Source organism: Rhyacophila brunnea, unplaced genomic scaffold (genome assembly GCF_057557595.1).
Source record: "Rhyacophila brunnea isolate RB1 unplaced genomic scaffold, BYU_Rbru_1.0 scaffold_15, whole genome shotgun sequence".
Taxonomy (NCBI): Eukaryota; Metazoa; Arthropoda; class Insecta; order Trichoptera; family Rhyacophilidae; genus Rhyacophila; species Rhyacophila brunnea.
This window is the reverse complement of record NW_028232806.1, coordinates 2923329-2939402: the sequence shown is the minus strand read 5'-3', so window position 1 is coordinate 2939402 and position 16074 is coordinate 2923329. Positions and strand designations below refer to the sequence as shown.

At 35.1% G+C, this 16074-nt stretch overlaps 1 protein-coding gene across 1 annotated transcript in view; it reads left to right on the top strand.

Moving 5' to 3' along the window:
- qsm (Zona pelucida superfamily protein qsm) overlaps positions 1-13782 on the top strand; it is a 100955-nt gene extending 87173 nt beyond the window's left edge. The window contains exons 3-10 of the mRNA XM_085942679.1: positions 3271-3366; positions 4015-4121; positions 5635-5780; positions 6492-6572; positions 7598-7747; positions 8740-8887; positions 11639-11771; positions 12013-13782. Coding sequence (XP_085798805.1) covers positions 3271-3366; positions 4015-4121; positions 5635-5780; positions 6492-6572; positions 7598-7747; positions 8740-8887; positions 11639-11771; positions 12013-12272 — 1121 coding nt within the window. The 3' untranslated portion in view covers positions 12273-13782. The remainder of the gene's footprint in view (positions 1-3270; positions 3367-4014; positions 4122-5634; positions 5781-6491; positions 6573-7597; positions 7748-8739; positions 8888-11638; positions 11772-12012) is intronic.
- The last annotated feature ends 2292 nt before the right edge of the window (positions 13783-16074 follow it).

The window sequence follows — 16074 nt, the reverse complement described above, 5'->3', positions numbered from 1 at the left end:
CTATCTACCAATAACGCATGTATTTGGTTGGATCATCGCCATCTTTAGATGAATAAAGCGTGAGCATATCTTTTTGCACAAGCAACGAGTGGTCCACTGTTCAGCTGTCAAAATCAGATCCCAGATCGATTGACATATTGATTCGCCCTTTCTCGTTTCAAATTGAATTATAAAAAATTCTCAAATCAAATATATTAACTTACTATCAGTGTTATTTATAATTAATATAATATCAGCTGTCAGGCGGCTCTCGTGGTGCAGTGGGTAAGGCGCTCGCCTTCCACCCGAGAGTCTGGGTTCGATTCCCGGTCATGACCAAAACATTTATGTGTTTTTCTCAAAGCCTGGGTGTTTGTGATTGTTCAAAATTACTAACAACCACCTTGTACGAAAAAGTAAGGACATGGTTATTAATAATTCTAAAAAAAAAAAAAAAATATCAACTGTCAAAGTCAGACTAGTCCTTCACACAACAACCGGTGATAATATCGATTCCCAAAAAATATGTAGCATTGATCTATGCATTACATTTGTAGAAGGTGTGTTAATGCTAGTGTATTATTTATCATGTAACTCATCTATCCAAATCAAACCATTCCCTGTGTGAACACGACATACGCGTCAGTATGAGCACTCTATAGAACAATGACAGGCAATGACGGGTCATCCATAGACAACAACGGGAGGGACAGAAAAGGTAGGACCAGTCGTTGTAAATGTATCGGCTTTCTACTTGAGTCGGCAATGGTTGGATTCATTTTTTTCGCAATTATTACAAATCGCAATTAGAAACATATTGTCCGTAGTATTATCGCAATGTAATAATTTCAACCAATCCGACTTCGAGTGTTAACTTAATGTTTTTAAGCACGGCAAATCGACAGCCCCGGCAAAAGCGTGTTTTGCCGATTCATTTCGTTTTTATTGAGTCAATCAGACATAACTTAATGGTGATGGTCGAGGTTCTCGTCAGCCAGCCGTAATTATTATTAATCTATGTGCATCCTGTCGAAAACAATGCCGCGGCAGGAAGTTGTGGTGTGGATGACCTTCCGAAACGCTGCCAACACTAATGAAGGTGTTCCCAGGCAGAGCGGGGGTCAGTGCGGACAATGGACCTACAGCAACGATATTAGAATCTACGTGTCATCTATAGGGTTATTAAACTAGTATATTCACTGTTACGTGAGTTACATGTTTACTTTTTTTTGCCAAACTGTGATACGATGGAATTTTTTAACTTAAGTAATATTTTAGTAAACTATTTTCTTTATTCAACGAATAATTTAACAACGTAACATCCTGTTATTGAACATTCATACGTGGTTATATCTTTCTCAGCGCATCTATTATATACACATTAAGACTGCTATCGGCAGAATTCGAGGGTAGTTTTTCATATTTTTGTATCGAAGTATTAGCACTTATTGATTGTTGTAATTGTTACAATAAGTGCTATGTTTTAACAGCACCTCTCTTGGCTGTGCTAAATTTTAGAGCGAGATAGATAGTTTCGACTGTTTAGAACAGCGATACTCAACCTGCGGCCCTTTAAGCTTTTATGTGCGGCCCGAAACACATTTATTATCAGGAAGTTCGTATATTATCTTGAGATTCGTTTCGCGTTTGACGCACTGATAGTGACACCCGAAGAGGATTGTCATTATGGTCTACATCAAATCTGGTATAAGAGTGTTATATTATAGATAAAGAGATTGATTTAAAAAACACGCATAATTTTTAAAATCTCAAAAATGTTTTGTAAAAAAGGGGAGGTTTCATGATTTTTTTTGTCACACCAGTAGTGATGCGGCCCGCGTTACTTTACAAATATATGTATTTGGCCCGAAGAAAAAAAAAGGTTGATTATCATTGGTTTAGACGGCTAACTTATTATAACAATTATAATACTTCTATACAAACATATGAAAAACTACCCTCGAAAGCTGCCGATAGCAGTCTTGTGTATATAATAGATGCGCAGAAGTGTTTTCAAATTATTTATGTTTAATATACATACGAATATTAGGTGGGAATGAGAGTATTTAGAGCCATTAGTTAAAATTTATCGCAATTAAATATGGCGCATATAGCATAGTTGTCGATGTGTATGGGCGCGAAACCCGAGAGATGCAGGTAGAGTTGGGTATTTCCCGAGAAAATCTCAATCTCGAGACTCAGGATTTACCGAAATGATGAAATTTTGTATTCTCGAGATTCGGGATTTCCAGAAAAGAATTCTCGACAATTCTCGAAATATCGGGTAATTTAAAAAAAAACCTGTAAAAATCCTAAAATCAGTGTAAAAACAGACAAATTCCAAAAAAATATGATTTTTTTTATTTATGTAAGGCAAACAAAATAGAAGTTGGAAAACAAAAATAATTCAAAACATTACTTATTAAAATAGAATTTAAAAAAAACACAGACTGTCAATCGCTGCGTCTGACAATTGCGTACGCTTTTGAGACACAAAATTCCCTGATGTTGCAAAAATTGCGCTCATTTTGAGTCGACGTTGGCTTAATTGTGTTAAATACCCCGTCAGTCTTTGAAAGTTTTGTGTTTCTGTCCACTTTTTTTCATATAGAAAATCGTTTTTTCAATTAATATTTGATAATAAAGAAATCCCGAATCCCGAGAAAAGATTCTCGAGATCCGGGATTTCCCGAAATGCTAAAAATTTTAAATCTCCCGCAACCCAACTCTAGATGCAGGTTTGATTCCTGCTGGGTGTCTTACTTTTTTCAAAAAAAAAATTCTATTGGTTATATCTAATATATTTTCTCTGAAGTGTTCAAAAGTATATAGGTATGTACAATATTATGTACTTACATTCTTAAATTTTATTATAATAAAAATTATTCATTGAATAAAGAAAATAGTTTATCAAATGTATTTATTTACTTACATCTAACCTTTTTCTTACCATGTCCGATCCTAACAAGATCATATGGGCCTCCACGGAGTGAAGTTTTGTATTAACAGATTTTGTTTTTACGAGAAATTGAAGTTAGCTACTTGCTCAATTATTAGGTCCATACTCTGACTCAAACACAAATTTGAAAAACAATAATAGGTATATGTATTTGCCAGACCCAGAATTTGAACCTGGGACCCATAACATTATAAACCGACGCTTAAGTCGCTCGGCCAAATCCCGTCGAGCATCATATTTTTTTTAAAATATGATTTTTTTCTAGTGGGTATATAGCTGAAGTGTTTTCAATTTTTGCTTTGTTTATAACATTTGTCTTTATTTATTTACAGGTACACAGGCAAAAGTGACATGTAAAGGAAACAGCATGATAGTTATTGTACCACTCGATGAAAAGAGAGAGAGGGCGTACTTGGACCAGTTAAAAGGTTTGTAACTATCACTACCTATAGGTAGAGAATCATATTTTTAATCTCTCTTACAAATTTCAGCTCTCTACGCACCTACATTAGAAGTATACAATAAAAAAAGATGTTACCAATTATTGTATAAACTGCATAAAATAATTTTGGAGCAAGGGTACACCCTTGTCGAACACCTCTTTTTACTTTTGTGCTGATATAAATATTTTGTAAGTCGATGGACAATCATAATTATAAATAATATTTTAAAAAACTTTAATATTTACAAATTCAACCGAGACAAACCATCTCGCTGAACGCGAGATAGATCATTCATTAACAGGCCACGAAGTTACCAATTACAACACATATTGCGACCTCACCGGGAATCAAACCCTGAACACCTGATGTGACAATCCAGTGCCCATCGCTATTGGAGCAAAGCATTTACTCTGTCAATCCACTACAAATGCATATTAACCAGATAACATTATATAACCTACTTTTATGAAATTATTACTTTTTCATATTTTTTCTTACTTAGGACCACCAAATATTATGCTTGGCTTTGTTTACTAAAGGTGGTTATGACCTACGGGCAAGTGAACAAAAAAACTATGGGACAACCCGTTATACCTAATAATATTTTATCAATAATAATTTACAATGTTTCAGGTTACGAGGCGTGCGCACCATCAATTGAAGAAGGAGCCGCTGTCTTCCGGCTGGACCTTGAAGATGTCCACCAATGCGGTGTCACCAGAGTCACCTATCAACCGACGGTATATAAATTGCATATATAACCATTAGCTTTTACTACATTACTAAATTAAATGCTTCTCCTTTGGGTACCATTTGTATATTAAAATGCGTAGACGAGCAATTTGTCAATGACTGTCCTGAAAGCAGATTGCTCTGGCTGAGTTATTCTCCCATACCCTTCATCATGGACTTTTTCTTTACCGTTTCGCTTCTTCAATGGGTACAGAACGTCGAGCAGGAAGTTAGCAAAGGTAAATTTGTAGTATCTCGTTGAAATTAGCTACATTTTATGCGCCTTAAATGAAAATAATTATTGTGCCATACTTTGTATTTCATTACACTTGCATTTTTGGTTATCAGATAGCTTCTATTACTGCATGTATACAGTATGTATTGGCTTTTATGTGCCCTACCATGGTTCTCAGTCGATTGGGGGCTAACTTTCCATGTTCAGTACTCGAGACTGTCTCAGAAGAGATGCTCTACTGGCCTTACCCATTCTTTGAGGATTTCAGCGCATCTATCCTATACACAAGACTACTTTCCGCCACTACGGCAGCTATCTAGGGTAAGTTTGTATCGAAGTATTAGCACTTATTGTAACAATTACAATAAGTTAGCCGTCTAAACAGTCAAAACTGTCTATCTCGCTCTAAAATTTATCACAGCCAAGAGAGATGCTGTTAAAACATTGTAAAATTATTGTAAAAATTACAGCTAACTTATTGTAATTGTTACAATAAGTGATAACACTTCGATACTTTCCTACTCTAGATAGCTGCCGTAGCGGTCGAAAGCAGTCTTGTGTATAGAATAGATGCGCAGAAGCTAAATTCGCTACCCACGCGAACAATAAATTATTGATCCTCTTTGAGTCTGCCAGTCAGAGGTACGGTTGTTGCCCTAAAGCTTCTCCTGGATGTAATTCTTGTTATACAAGACGTATCGCTAATCCCTCTCTTGTACTCTAAATTATACGTATTACATTTCACCGTAGCACAGCTTGCCGTGAGCTTTCTTATCGGAAAGAGATGACCGTATACTATACGGTCGTCTCTATAGCACCGAGAAGAAAAAATTACGCACTGTTCGTGGAACATTGCAGACAATAATGTTCCAATTTTATTATATCCTAACCTAACCTAACCTAACAAATAATCCAGTATACCTAGCTAGGCTATTTTCAAAATTTGTTTGCCACTGGCATCCTGAAAACCGACAAGAACCGTGTTTTATTTAGACATGAATTTTATCTCAGTACTATGTGACCCAAAGAGGTTGGAAGGTTGGACGGTCTTTTATATACGACCATTTATTATATTTCCGATCAACATTGCACAGTGAAGTGTGATACGGCGAACTGCATACGTACAAATTTCCGGACACGCTCTTGGCAGTCAGTTTGGCATCCAATAAAGGAAGGGTCAATTCCAACAAGTATGTGTTATTACTGCATAGAATAAGTTAATAATATAATAGTATAAAGTACTTTGTGGATAAATCATTAAAATGTGTTTAATAATAAATTTTCAGGGTAAGCGGATATTCTACCACAAAGTAGCGGTGGAGTCAGACTCATACGTGGAGATGCTCACTGTGAGGTGTTCACTTGGCCCTGACCTCAATCACCAGCTCACCAAGCGGGAGGTGGACCTTCCAGCTGGATTCCAAGAACCAGAGTAAGATATTTTAAATCATTATACTGTTGATTCCGTTTAATTGGGACACACCGAGATAAGGGCATTTACAATGTCCACATAAAAATGTCTATACAATATTTTGGAGAATATAAAATATCATTGATCTACTTCTTCTTCAATGGTTGCATCCTTTCCCTCACGTTTTCTTTTGGATGTTGCTGTTTGTCCTTAAAGTAATACCCCGTTTACACGTGCATGGATTTAGTGTTGACAGTAAGCATTATCGCGGCCATAACAATAAAATGTATGGGTAAACATGTATTATCCTGCAATTGCAAGCTTGCATGTATAAATCAAAATAGTTTGGAAGTTTCTGAATTTTCATGCGACAGTAGGGATTTTTTTCGATCTGCGCCTGCGCAGTAAAAAGATAGTGGCAAACAAATGAAGTAAATCGCGGAGAGACTCATTTTGATGTTAACTGATTTTTACGACCTGTCAAATAGTACCATAAAATGACAACATCGCGTCTTACTCTTGAAGAATGGGATTGGAAAGACAGTCAGAACTTTTACGCTATTGCTGCCAGTAAATCCATGCACGTGTACAGGCACTATAAGAGCAAGTCTTTTTTGTCGTACTTGTCAGGACGATCTCAAAGGTTGTACCTATTAATAACAATAAACCTTTTCATACATTATTAATATTTAGATAATACACAAATATGTAATTTTGTAATCCGTTTTATAGGAACTTGGAAATCACAACAAGCTTAACAGAAAGAGCTCCCGAACCGCAGTTGGGCGTCGCTGTCAGCCAAGATGGGAAAGAGTGAGTTTTACATCTTCATTTTTACCCTGAAATCATAAAACTACATATATTAAATACAATATATTAAATATAAAATCACGACTGGTTTCGTAGCAAAACTTTACAGATCAACGTGAAACTTATTTGATGATTTACCTAGGGGGAGGATTGATTTTGACATAATATACATAATTACTTCCTTACTTCACCCTGTCAGCACAAGACCGTGCTACTTCCCTCGGTCCATCACCACGTCTCGTGCCCTCCCCCGTGTGGGACCTGCAGCGCATAGATCGCTTTGTAGTACCGCTGCAGTCATGGCCCCCACATCATGTAGCAGGCTCCCAGGCCAGGATATTTGGCGGGCTCTCCTACCTATTGTTAAAGGTTAAAGATAGTTTGACGTTCTACTGTGGCATTTTCCAAATGGTGTTCGAGGTCAAATAAAATTCAGTGTATTTTTAGCAATTTAACACATCGAATTATAAAGTTGTTGAGTATCCAACGCACAACAGCCAAAAATTGCAACGCCCTATCATATTATTATATTTTAAAATAGTAATGACTTCTAAGTAAAATAACGCCTACTATTAGAGCAAATGTAAGATGTGTGTTTATATCATTTATCTGGTCGACCCGCCACACCGGGCTCCCGTGAGTCCGGGCCCCTAGGCTAGAGTCCTGACAGCCCCCCTCCTCTTGTGGCCATGGCTGCAGTATTGGGGAGGGTTGGCGACGGAACTCTTGAGGATATTGATGCTACATAGGTACAGAGTGTCGCTCACGAACTTAATGGTGTAGTTTTAATATGTAATTAACACGAGTGTTTGTAATGCGGTCGTTCCGATGTACCCCTAAGGTTTGGCAGAAACATCGATTCTCAAAGCTCACTAGTCGAGACCTTTGAAGCTTGATAAGAAGCTTTGTCTCACAGCCATACAGGAGAACACACATATTGAGCAAACAACATTTTGTTCTCACACAAATCCTATTTGATGACACTCTACAACGTAAATCTTGAGTTATGATGATTATCATTCTTTCAGAGTCTCCGGTGAAATCTCAGTACGGCCCGGTACGCCTTTGGCGATGAAAGTATTCCTCGACAAGGGCTCGGCTCCCGTCTACGGCCTGATGGTCTCACATCTCCAAGTCTCTGATACTGCCACACAGCAAGAGACAATCGTCTTCAATGGGTAAGTACTAATTATTGTATAACTAGCAAATATTATCAGGCGGCAGTACCTACCAGTGGTGAGGAGTGAGGTTAAGCTGTTAAGATCTGACATAAATAGTGCACACTAGACTTTGTCAGTCATAGTTATTTGTTTTCATTGAACTTAGAATATAATTTGTAGATGGTGCTGGTTAGTAATAGTTTAGGTATACTATGTGCGATCTGACAAAAATAGTGCACACTTTTTCAGTCATACTTATTTGTTTTCATTGAATTAAAAATACATAATATTACAGATAGATGGTGTTTGTTAGTTTTTTAAAATTCATGATGTCCTGCCTCTTTAACAAAATATAATCAATAAAATTATTCTTCTATCTATAAAATATCTAAAATTATATATATGGTTTAATGGTACTTACAATTTTAGATATTTTATAGATAAATGAATATTTTTTGACTATTATCAGCTACTATGGCTTGGATTAGGCAGGGTTTAGCTGAATTTTAAAAACTATCAAACACTATATACACAATGTGGTCTTAGTTCAATAAAAACAAATACGTTTGACTGACAAAGTTTAGTGTGCACTATTTATGTTGGATCTTAACAGCTTACCTCCACCGTTCACCCTGGTACCTACCACCTGTCAACTTTCTCACTCTCACACTGAGTATGGTAAACCACTTCCCATTAATTTATTAAATGAGTCAGCATTAACTTAGCACAATTCAATTTTATAAATGATACTTAATATAAATAGTCTTGATAGTGGTGTTACAACCGAAATAGCTATCGACTTAAAAAAACATCTGTAGAATTAAAAATATATTATATTACCATTTCCCATTGATTTTGTGTTCGCTGTATATGTCATTATAGTTTATTTTCTCCCCAACGTGTTATATTTTTCTATTGGAGCCCTGATTGGTGCAGCAAGTAGGGCCCCGGACTGTTTAAATGTGAGACTAAAACAGTAATAATTATTAATGATGATCTTCTTTATTTAGTTGCTCGGTGGATCCGTACCTGTTTGACAACTTTGTGACAACCAACGGAGATTCGTTGGAAGCCAAGTTCCGAGCCTTCAAATTTCCCGACACAACCTACGTTCAGTTCAGAGGGACAGTTCAAGTATGCTTGGACAAATGCCAAGGGGTAAGTCTATATACTAATATTAACTCATCGTGCAAAGAAAGATAGAGATTGGAATAGAAACAATTATTGAAGAGTGACATTTCAAACCGGCCTAAGTCTAAAAATCTGATTTTGAGATGATAATCATATTTTTGTGATTTGCAATTTACCTCTTAATTTTTCGGTACTATAATGTTTGGCATTTTCATAGAAAATTCAAAGACTCGAAAACATGAAATATAAATAACATTAAAAAGTATAGTAAAACTTCAAAAAAAATCATTCAAAAACTAACTTTTTTCAAAATGGCCCTAAGTCTGTACTACGTACAGTTTGTAACACAATAAAGTAAAGTTGAGTATCTTTTGTGTGTACAATTATGATTGTGTAATAGAATGTGGTCATGGACAGGTCTGTTGGGATGATTAATGAATAAAAATAATATTAAATTTCTTTCACTTTATTGCATTTTTTGATAAAAAGGTAAACATTGTAACTTTTACAGCATATATATATATTATATAATAATACTACAATTTAGGATCATCTTCAATAAAAAAAATAGTTTACTAATGTATGTGCACATGAACTTATAAAACACAAATTCTCTAATATTTCATCTGACATTTCTAATCTGACGTGTTACAATATTATATTATGGCCGCTTGGAGCGTAAATGTAGCAAAAAGAGTTCAACTGCGCATGCGCGTATATCCTTAGGCGAGTTTGGAAAGAATCAACCGTTACCTTAGTGCTGTTTTGAAAAAAAAGGCACATTTCGACATCAAATTGAATTTATAATATTATTTTGTAAAATATAAGTTTTAGTGAGACTATAGATCTCAGCACACTCTATTGGATTCCATCAAAACATGAAAATTTTAAATTTTGGACTAAGGCCGGTTTGGAATGGTCACTCTTCAATTATTAATGAAGACTTTATTGGCCATGCGATACATATTACATAATAGATATTTTCAGCCATTAATGAGATATAGCTGAAAAACTGAATATTGTCTACCATTTTCCAAGATGGCAGCCGTAACATAGCATGTACAAATGTTGATTTTTGTTACTAGGGTAGTTACTCCACTCTAGTGTAGTTATTTTTTACGAAAAATGGATGTTATCCACTTGCTTAACCTATCAGGTCTATACCCTCGATCCAAACACACATTGAAAGACAATATCGACTGCTTAGTCTGCAAACCTGCTAACTGCACTTTTGACCAAGAATGAGATTTTGATAGCATTTTGTTATAAAGCATGTTATCTATGCTCACACAAAATTTAAAACTCCTAAACCTATAAATAAATGCGTTATCGTTCTTCACATAATACAGCCAACTGCAGGTGCCAAATTTCCAATATCATACATGAAACAACTCCGCTCTTTATATAATTTTTCTTTATATGTAAAATTGAAGCTAAAATAGTGTATTAATTCATGGTGCAGCTTATTTGTAAAAAAAAAGTGTATTTTTGGAATTGTTAAATTTTGCTCAAATTATTAAGTTTTTTCTCCTTCAAGTGGAGTTAACCAGTTTGAAGATTAAGCAATCGATATGCGAATTTTGCCAGACCTGTGATTCGAACCAGGGAGCCACAACATTATAGGCCTGACGCATAACCGCTCTGCAATAGCGGACAATAGTGGGTGCCAGATATGTATTGTTATATAAAAAAAACTGTATAAGAAATGCAATCTTCAATTTGATATTGGTTTGTTTATACTGATTGAACTGTGTTGAATTAACTCAAGTTGAAGCTGTATGAGAAAGGTAGATATAATATTATAATTAGCACAAACAGAAGACATATGACGGACAATATAGGTACATTGGTTGCACAGTTTCTTTATTAACCGGTTATATGTCTTCAGCGAGTCATCTCGCTCTATGAGGCCGTAATCAACAGGCCGCACATACGAATTTTGCAAATTATCTCGTCCGACTTTATACCCCATTTACACATTGCGAGTGGAGAACTACAAGGTTCTAAGTGTTTGTCCTTGACGAAACAAAAGTAACAATGTGGCAGCTTAGAATACTACTTCATTGTTGAGTTTGTTTTTTCAAGGACGAACACTTAGAACCTAGAGGCTCGCGACATGCATAGATTTACTGTTGACAGTAAGTATTATCGCGGCCATAACAAGAAAAGCAGTTACCAAGATTGCATGCATGAATTAAAAAAGTTTGGAAGCCTCTGAATTTTCATGCGACAGTAGGATTTTTTCGATCTGCACCTGTGCAGTAGAACGATAGTGGCGAACCTGCCGACAAAAAAAACGAACTACGAATGAATTTTCAGATTGACCGATTTTCACTACCTGTCAAATAGTACGAAATAGTACCATAAAATGACAACATCAGGTCTCGCTCACTTTTAAAAATGAGATTGGAGAAACAGTTAGCACTTTTACGTGTAAACAGTTATTGTCACGATAGTTTAAAATACTCACTATTGCTGCCAGTAAATCCATGTACGTGTACAAGCGCTATTAAACTCAAATTACTAGCCACTGTCAATTGATTTGCACACTCTAAAAAATTAAACACACAGTGACATCTGTTTGGATAATCATGAAATACTAAAACACAAATTATAGGTATTACAGCGATTGTAGTAAAGAGCTTTGCTCTACATTCAACGTGTGTCGTTAAAAATCTTGCGGCCTGTCAGATACTGCCATAGTAATATCGTGAGGCATAAATAAAGTAGGTTCTTCTCGTGTGGCAAGTTGTTTAATTTGATTATTCTGTCACACAGGCACCATGCAGTAATGGAGCTACCGGATATGGTCGAAGAAGGAGGGCAATCAACAGCGGAAGCGAAAACAACAAACTCTACGAGATCTCACTCACCACCTTCATCAAAGTCGAAGATGACAACAATGAGGCTGGTAAGATGAAAGAAGTTTATTGAAGTAAATCGTAGATATATCATTGTTCATAATACCAACCACAATCGTTGTTGACGTCACAACGCTTAGAATGGTAAATTATTTTAAGAACGTACAGGTTTCTATTATGTAAGCCGCTCGGCCATCGTGGGACTGTGTATTATAGCCAACATAAATAAAATACAACACTGAGGTGCATATTATAAACGTGTTCTATCATAACGTCACTTATCTTTTTCAGATGACGTCAGCAAACTCCTGAGGAATCTGAAAATAGCCAATCAGATGCTGGATGATAGTACACACCTTCACCTCGGCTCCGAAAACAATTCAGGCGAAGTTCAGGCAGCGACAGTCAGAGAGAAGCCGCAGTCTGTTGGCCCCAGCTTCACCGTCCACGAAGCGCCCGCCGCCAGTAAAGCCACCTTTCTGAATAGCGTATCCGTTACGTTATTAGTCGTGCTGTGTGCTATGTTCTACGCTCTCAGATGGAGAAGTTAAAGTAGTGTATTTTCCTAACAGTTTCAATTTACATAATGATTCACTTGTTGCCATGATAGAAATTATCAGTACTTATGACCACAAGTGCCTTAGCCCCTGTACCCATTAGCCGGCCAGTCGCTGCAATTTAACGTAACGGCCGGTCGATGGGATAACCACCAGACGTTTTCGATGCACAATGATCCTCTCTTACCCTCTTACCTCACCTTAATACTTAGACAGCGAATTACATACATAATTACAAATATGCATGCTCTGACCGTTGCGTCGAATTGCACCGGGCTGGCCATCATAATGGGCAGTGAGTCTTATAATGGTTGAAAATGAAGAATTTTGAGTAAGTATCATAACTAAGCATGAACAATATATGTGTCGCTAAATTTCAAAATCCGCTATAACACTTTTTTGAAATAATTAAGATATATATCGTTGGATTCTTTATTAAAATCTCTACATGAAAATTTTATCGCCTTTTTCAAAATCCGCTACGATTAACTGTCATTTATGAAACAAAATCAATGCGTCTATCAATACCCGCTATACACTACTAAAACATTCAAAAACCTTTTAAGTTGAAAAAGTTTTTATTGATTTTCTCAACATAATGAAAAAGTGTTATCAGCGACACATATAGACTTTGTATGAGACATATTAATATAAGTATGTCAGTATGACACCCTATCTTTTCTCATCGTAGAAATCACAATTTCATGACCACATAAAATAATATAATAAACACTTACCTATAGATACTATCAAAGGAGTATATTGTTAAAGTCTTAAAATTGGAAATTAAATCATTTTTTAGTACATGACATGTTACATTTTTCCGACCATGTCCGATCCTAATAGGATCACATGGCCCCTCCACAGAATGGAGGTTTGTATTAACAGATTTTGTTTTTATGAGAAATGGTGTCAGCCACTTGCTCAACCTATTAGGTCCATACTCTGACTCGTACATAAATTAAAAAACAATATAACATGTACATACTTACATTACTCATTGTCAAACGGATTGTTCAGGCTTAACTTACAAAGATACCCCAAATTCTTCTTTTTCTACCTTTATACGGAACGTGAGCCCCTAATTAAATCCTCCTCTTCCAGTTTTCTTCTATGTAAACAGTCAACATGATGTTGAATGTATTTACTTAACAGCGACAAAAATAACTAACATTTGGTTTGGCAGGCGCACCGGCGGTTCATTTAGACTTAGATAATTTTAACAAAATTTTCTAATTTAGATACACAAACAAATTGACAAGTGTAATCGTCCAAGCAAAATGATACAGTAATATATTAGAATTTTGTCGGAAGACAATGAAGGCATCTGTCTTTCTAAACTACTACCATTTTTTTATTACTAACTATGCTACTGACATCTATGTAATAAAATAGTAGGTACCAAACTTGTATAGGTCATGTGATTGAGTGACTGATGTGATTTTTTTAAAGTGAAATACCTAACGGGTAAGAAGAAGCAGGCAACCGATCTCGAGTAAGGAAGAATACGGGAGAAATTTAAACACGTGTCAAGAATATGTCGTACGTCAAATACTGACAACTGCTCTCGGTTTATGGATTGACGCTCATTTAATGTTGGTGTATTACATACACTATTGCACGTCTATAATGCGTCGTTCATATTTGTAGGACACTCACTCATTCAAAACCATGCGTTAAATTACTGTATTGGTATATAGCCTATCGGAAGTCAATTTATTATCTGTTCTGTGCAATTTACCGATTTATTTGTAAGAAATCGACTTCACAACGCGTCAATAAGTGAATCATTTTGTATTTTTACGCTTCCTCTTCATTAATAAATTCTTTTTTCAATGCTTATTCTTCCATTATTTGATTAGTGATTTCATAAATCACTCAATTAAGCCTGCCTTTTTATATATTATTATGTACCTATTATCAAATTATGTTTTTGACAGTTTGACAATAATATTACTATAAAAATATTGTTCTAAATTTGGAACTATATCCTATGTTCATAATTTTATTATTGTAAAAAAAATCACTCTATGACAAAATAAATAATTCTGTCAAACAATAAATTTTGTGATAAACACATTTTAAATTTACTTTTCTCACTAATAAACAAATGAACAACACAATAATTTAACTAGATTTCGAGGACTGATATAATAATTTTTGTTTTCGTATGTTTCAATTTCTATTTGTATAGATAGATCCACCAATGTAAGTTGTCCGTTGTGTAATGGCGCTACATGTTACCATTTTTGGTAAATCATCCATTATGTTTTGTACTGGCATGAATTCGACGGTATTATGCAACAAAGAACCAATCCACAAAAATCTACTGAGATAAATGCTGTGTTGGTAAACAATATGGTATTCATAAACAAATATTTTGGGAGGAAGAAAAAATATTGAAAGTTATTATTTATTTATATTGACTAGGTACTTAATTTTTGTTTTATCTGAGGAAATTAATGCATTAAAAAAAAATGTTGATTGGTTCTTTGTTACAAAATTGAAACAGTCATAGATGAATGTTGGTTGGTTCTTACAACAATAGATGGTAGTAATATTCACTTACACGCGTGATACTTTTTTCCTAACAAATTGAATCTTATGGGAACCACATTATAACACTAACTCATATTTCAACATGTTGAGGGTTGGTTCCTTGTTGCATAATACCGTCCAATTAAAAGTTCTAAATTCCACCGCCGGACTATTTATATTGGTACATATATCTAATAGTATTCTATTTCCAATATTGTCTGAAAGAATATTGATTATTCGGAAAATGAAAACTTTGTATTATTTAGTATGTCAAAATTAACAATGAAATTTAATTTAATAAGTATATCTGTCATTTACATACATACTCGTAATATAATGGACACTGCATTGTGTAAAGAAATCTCAATTTTTGGGTTGACATCAGTGGTATGTAGTGTGTGCGAAGCCTTCTAGAGTCAACGTTCTGTAACTTATTATTTAAAACGGAGCGCAATATAAATAATTTGAAACACTCTACGTACTTACATTATTTTGAACATGAAAAAAATACAATAATACATTCATGTCTTAAGAATCCACATTTGTGTAGGTAATGTAAACATTCAATGGAACTGATGTGTTTGATTCGAAGGATCTGTTTACATTGAATAAAAGTCATCATGAGGTGATTTATAGTTTTGCTCTGTTATTTATAACCATCTTGCGTCTATTCACTGACCACATGGCTAACTTCTGACAGATGGTATCCTAAAATTTATCAAATGTGATTGAAAAAATAACATTCATTTTTGTAAAAACAAACCTCCACGCTGTGTTTGAGACCCATATGTTCTTCATATGATCTCGCGAGCCTAATACTACAAGGTTCTAAGTGTCCGTCCTTGAGAAAACAAACCAACAATGAAGTACTATTCTAAGCTGCCTCATTGTTACTTTTATTTCGCCAAGGACAAACACTTAGAACCTTGTAGTTCTCCACTCATGACAGATTCTGTCATGGTCAAAAAAAATTTACATATTTTCATTAAATTCTCACTTGACAATTATAATGTTTGACAAGACAGTATTGACAATTTAAATGTCTAAATGTGAATTTAGACGGATTGGAGATATAAGAATATTAAATACCTTTATAGATGGAACAATTATTGCTTTCTCCATTATGCATAATCTGCTTTTACTCAGTAACCAAATGCTGTAGGTACTTAATGACATAAGGCCATTGAGTCCTTATTGCAATGATCTTTTCAAGCCAATATTATATGTGTGCAATGTTTTATGCAGTGTCCATTACAAA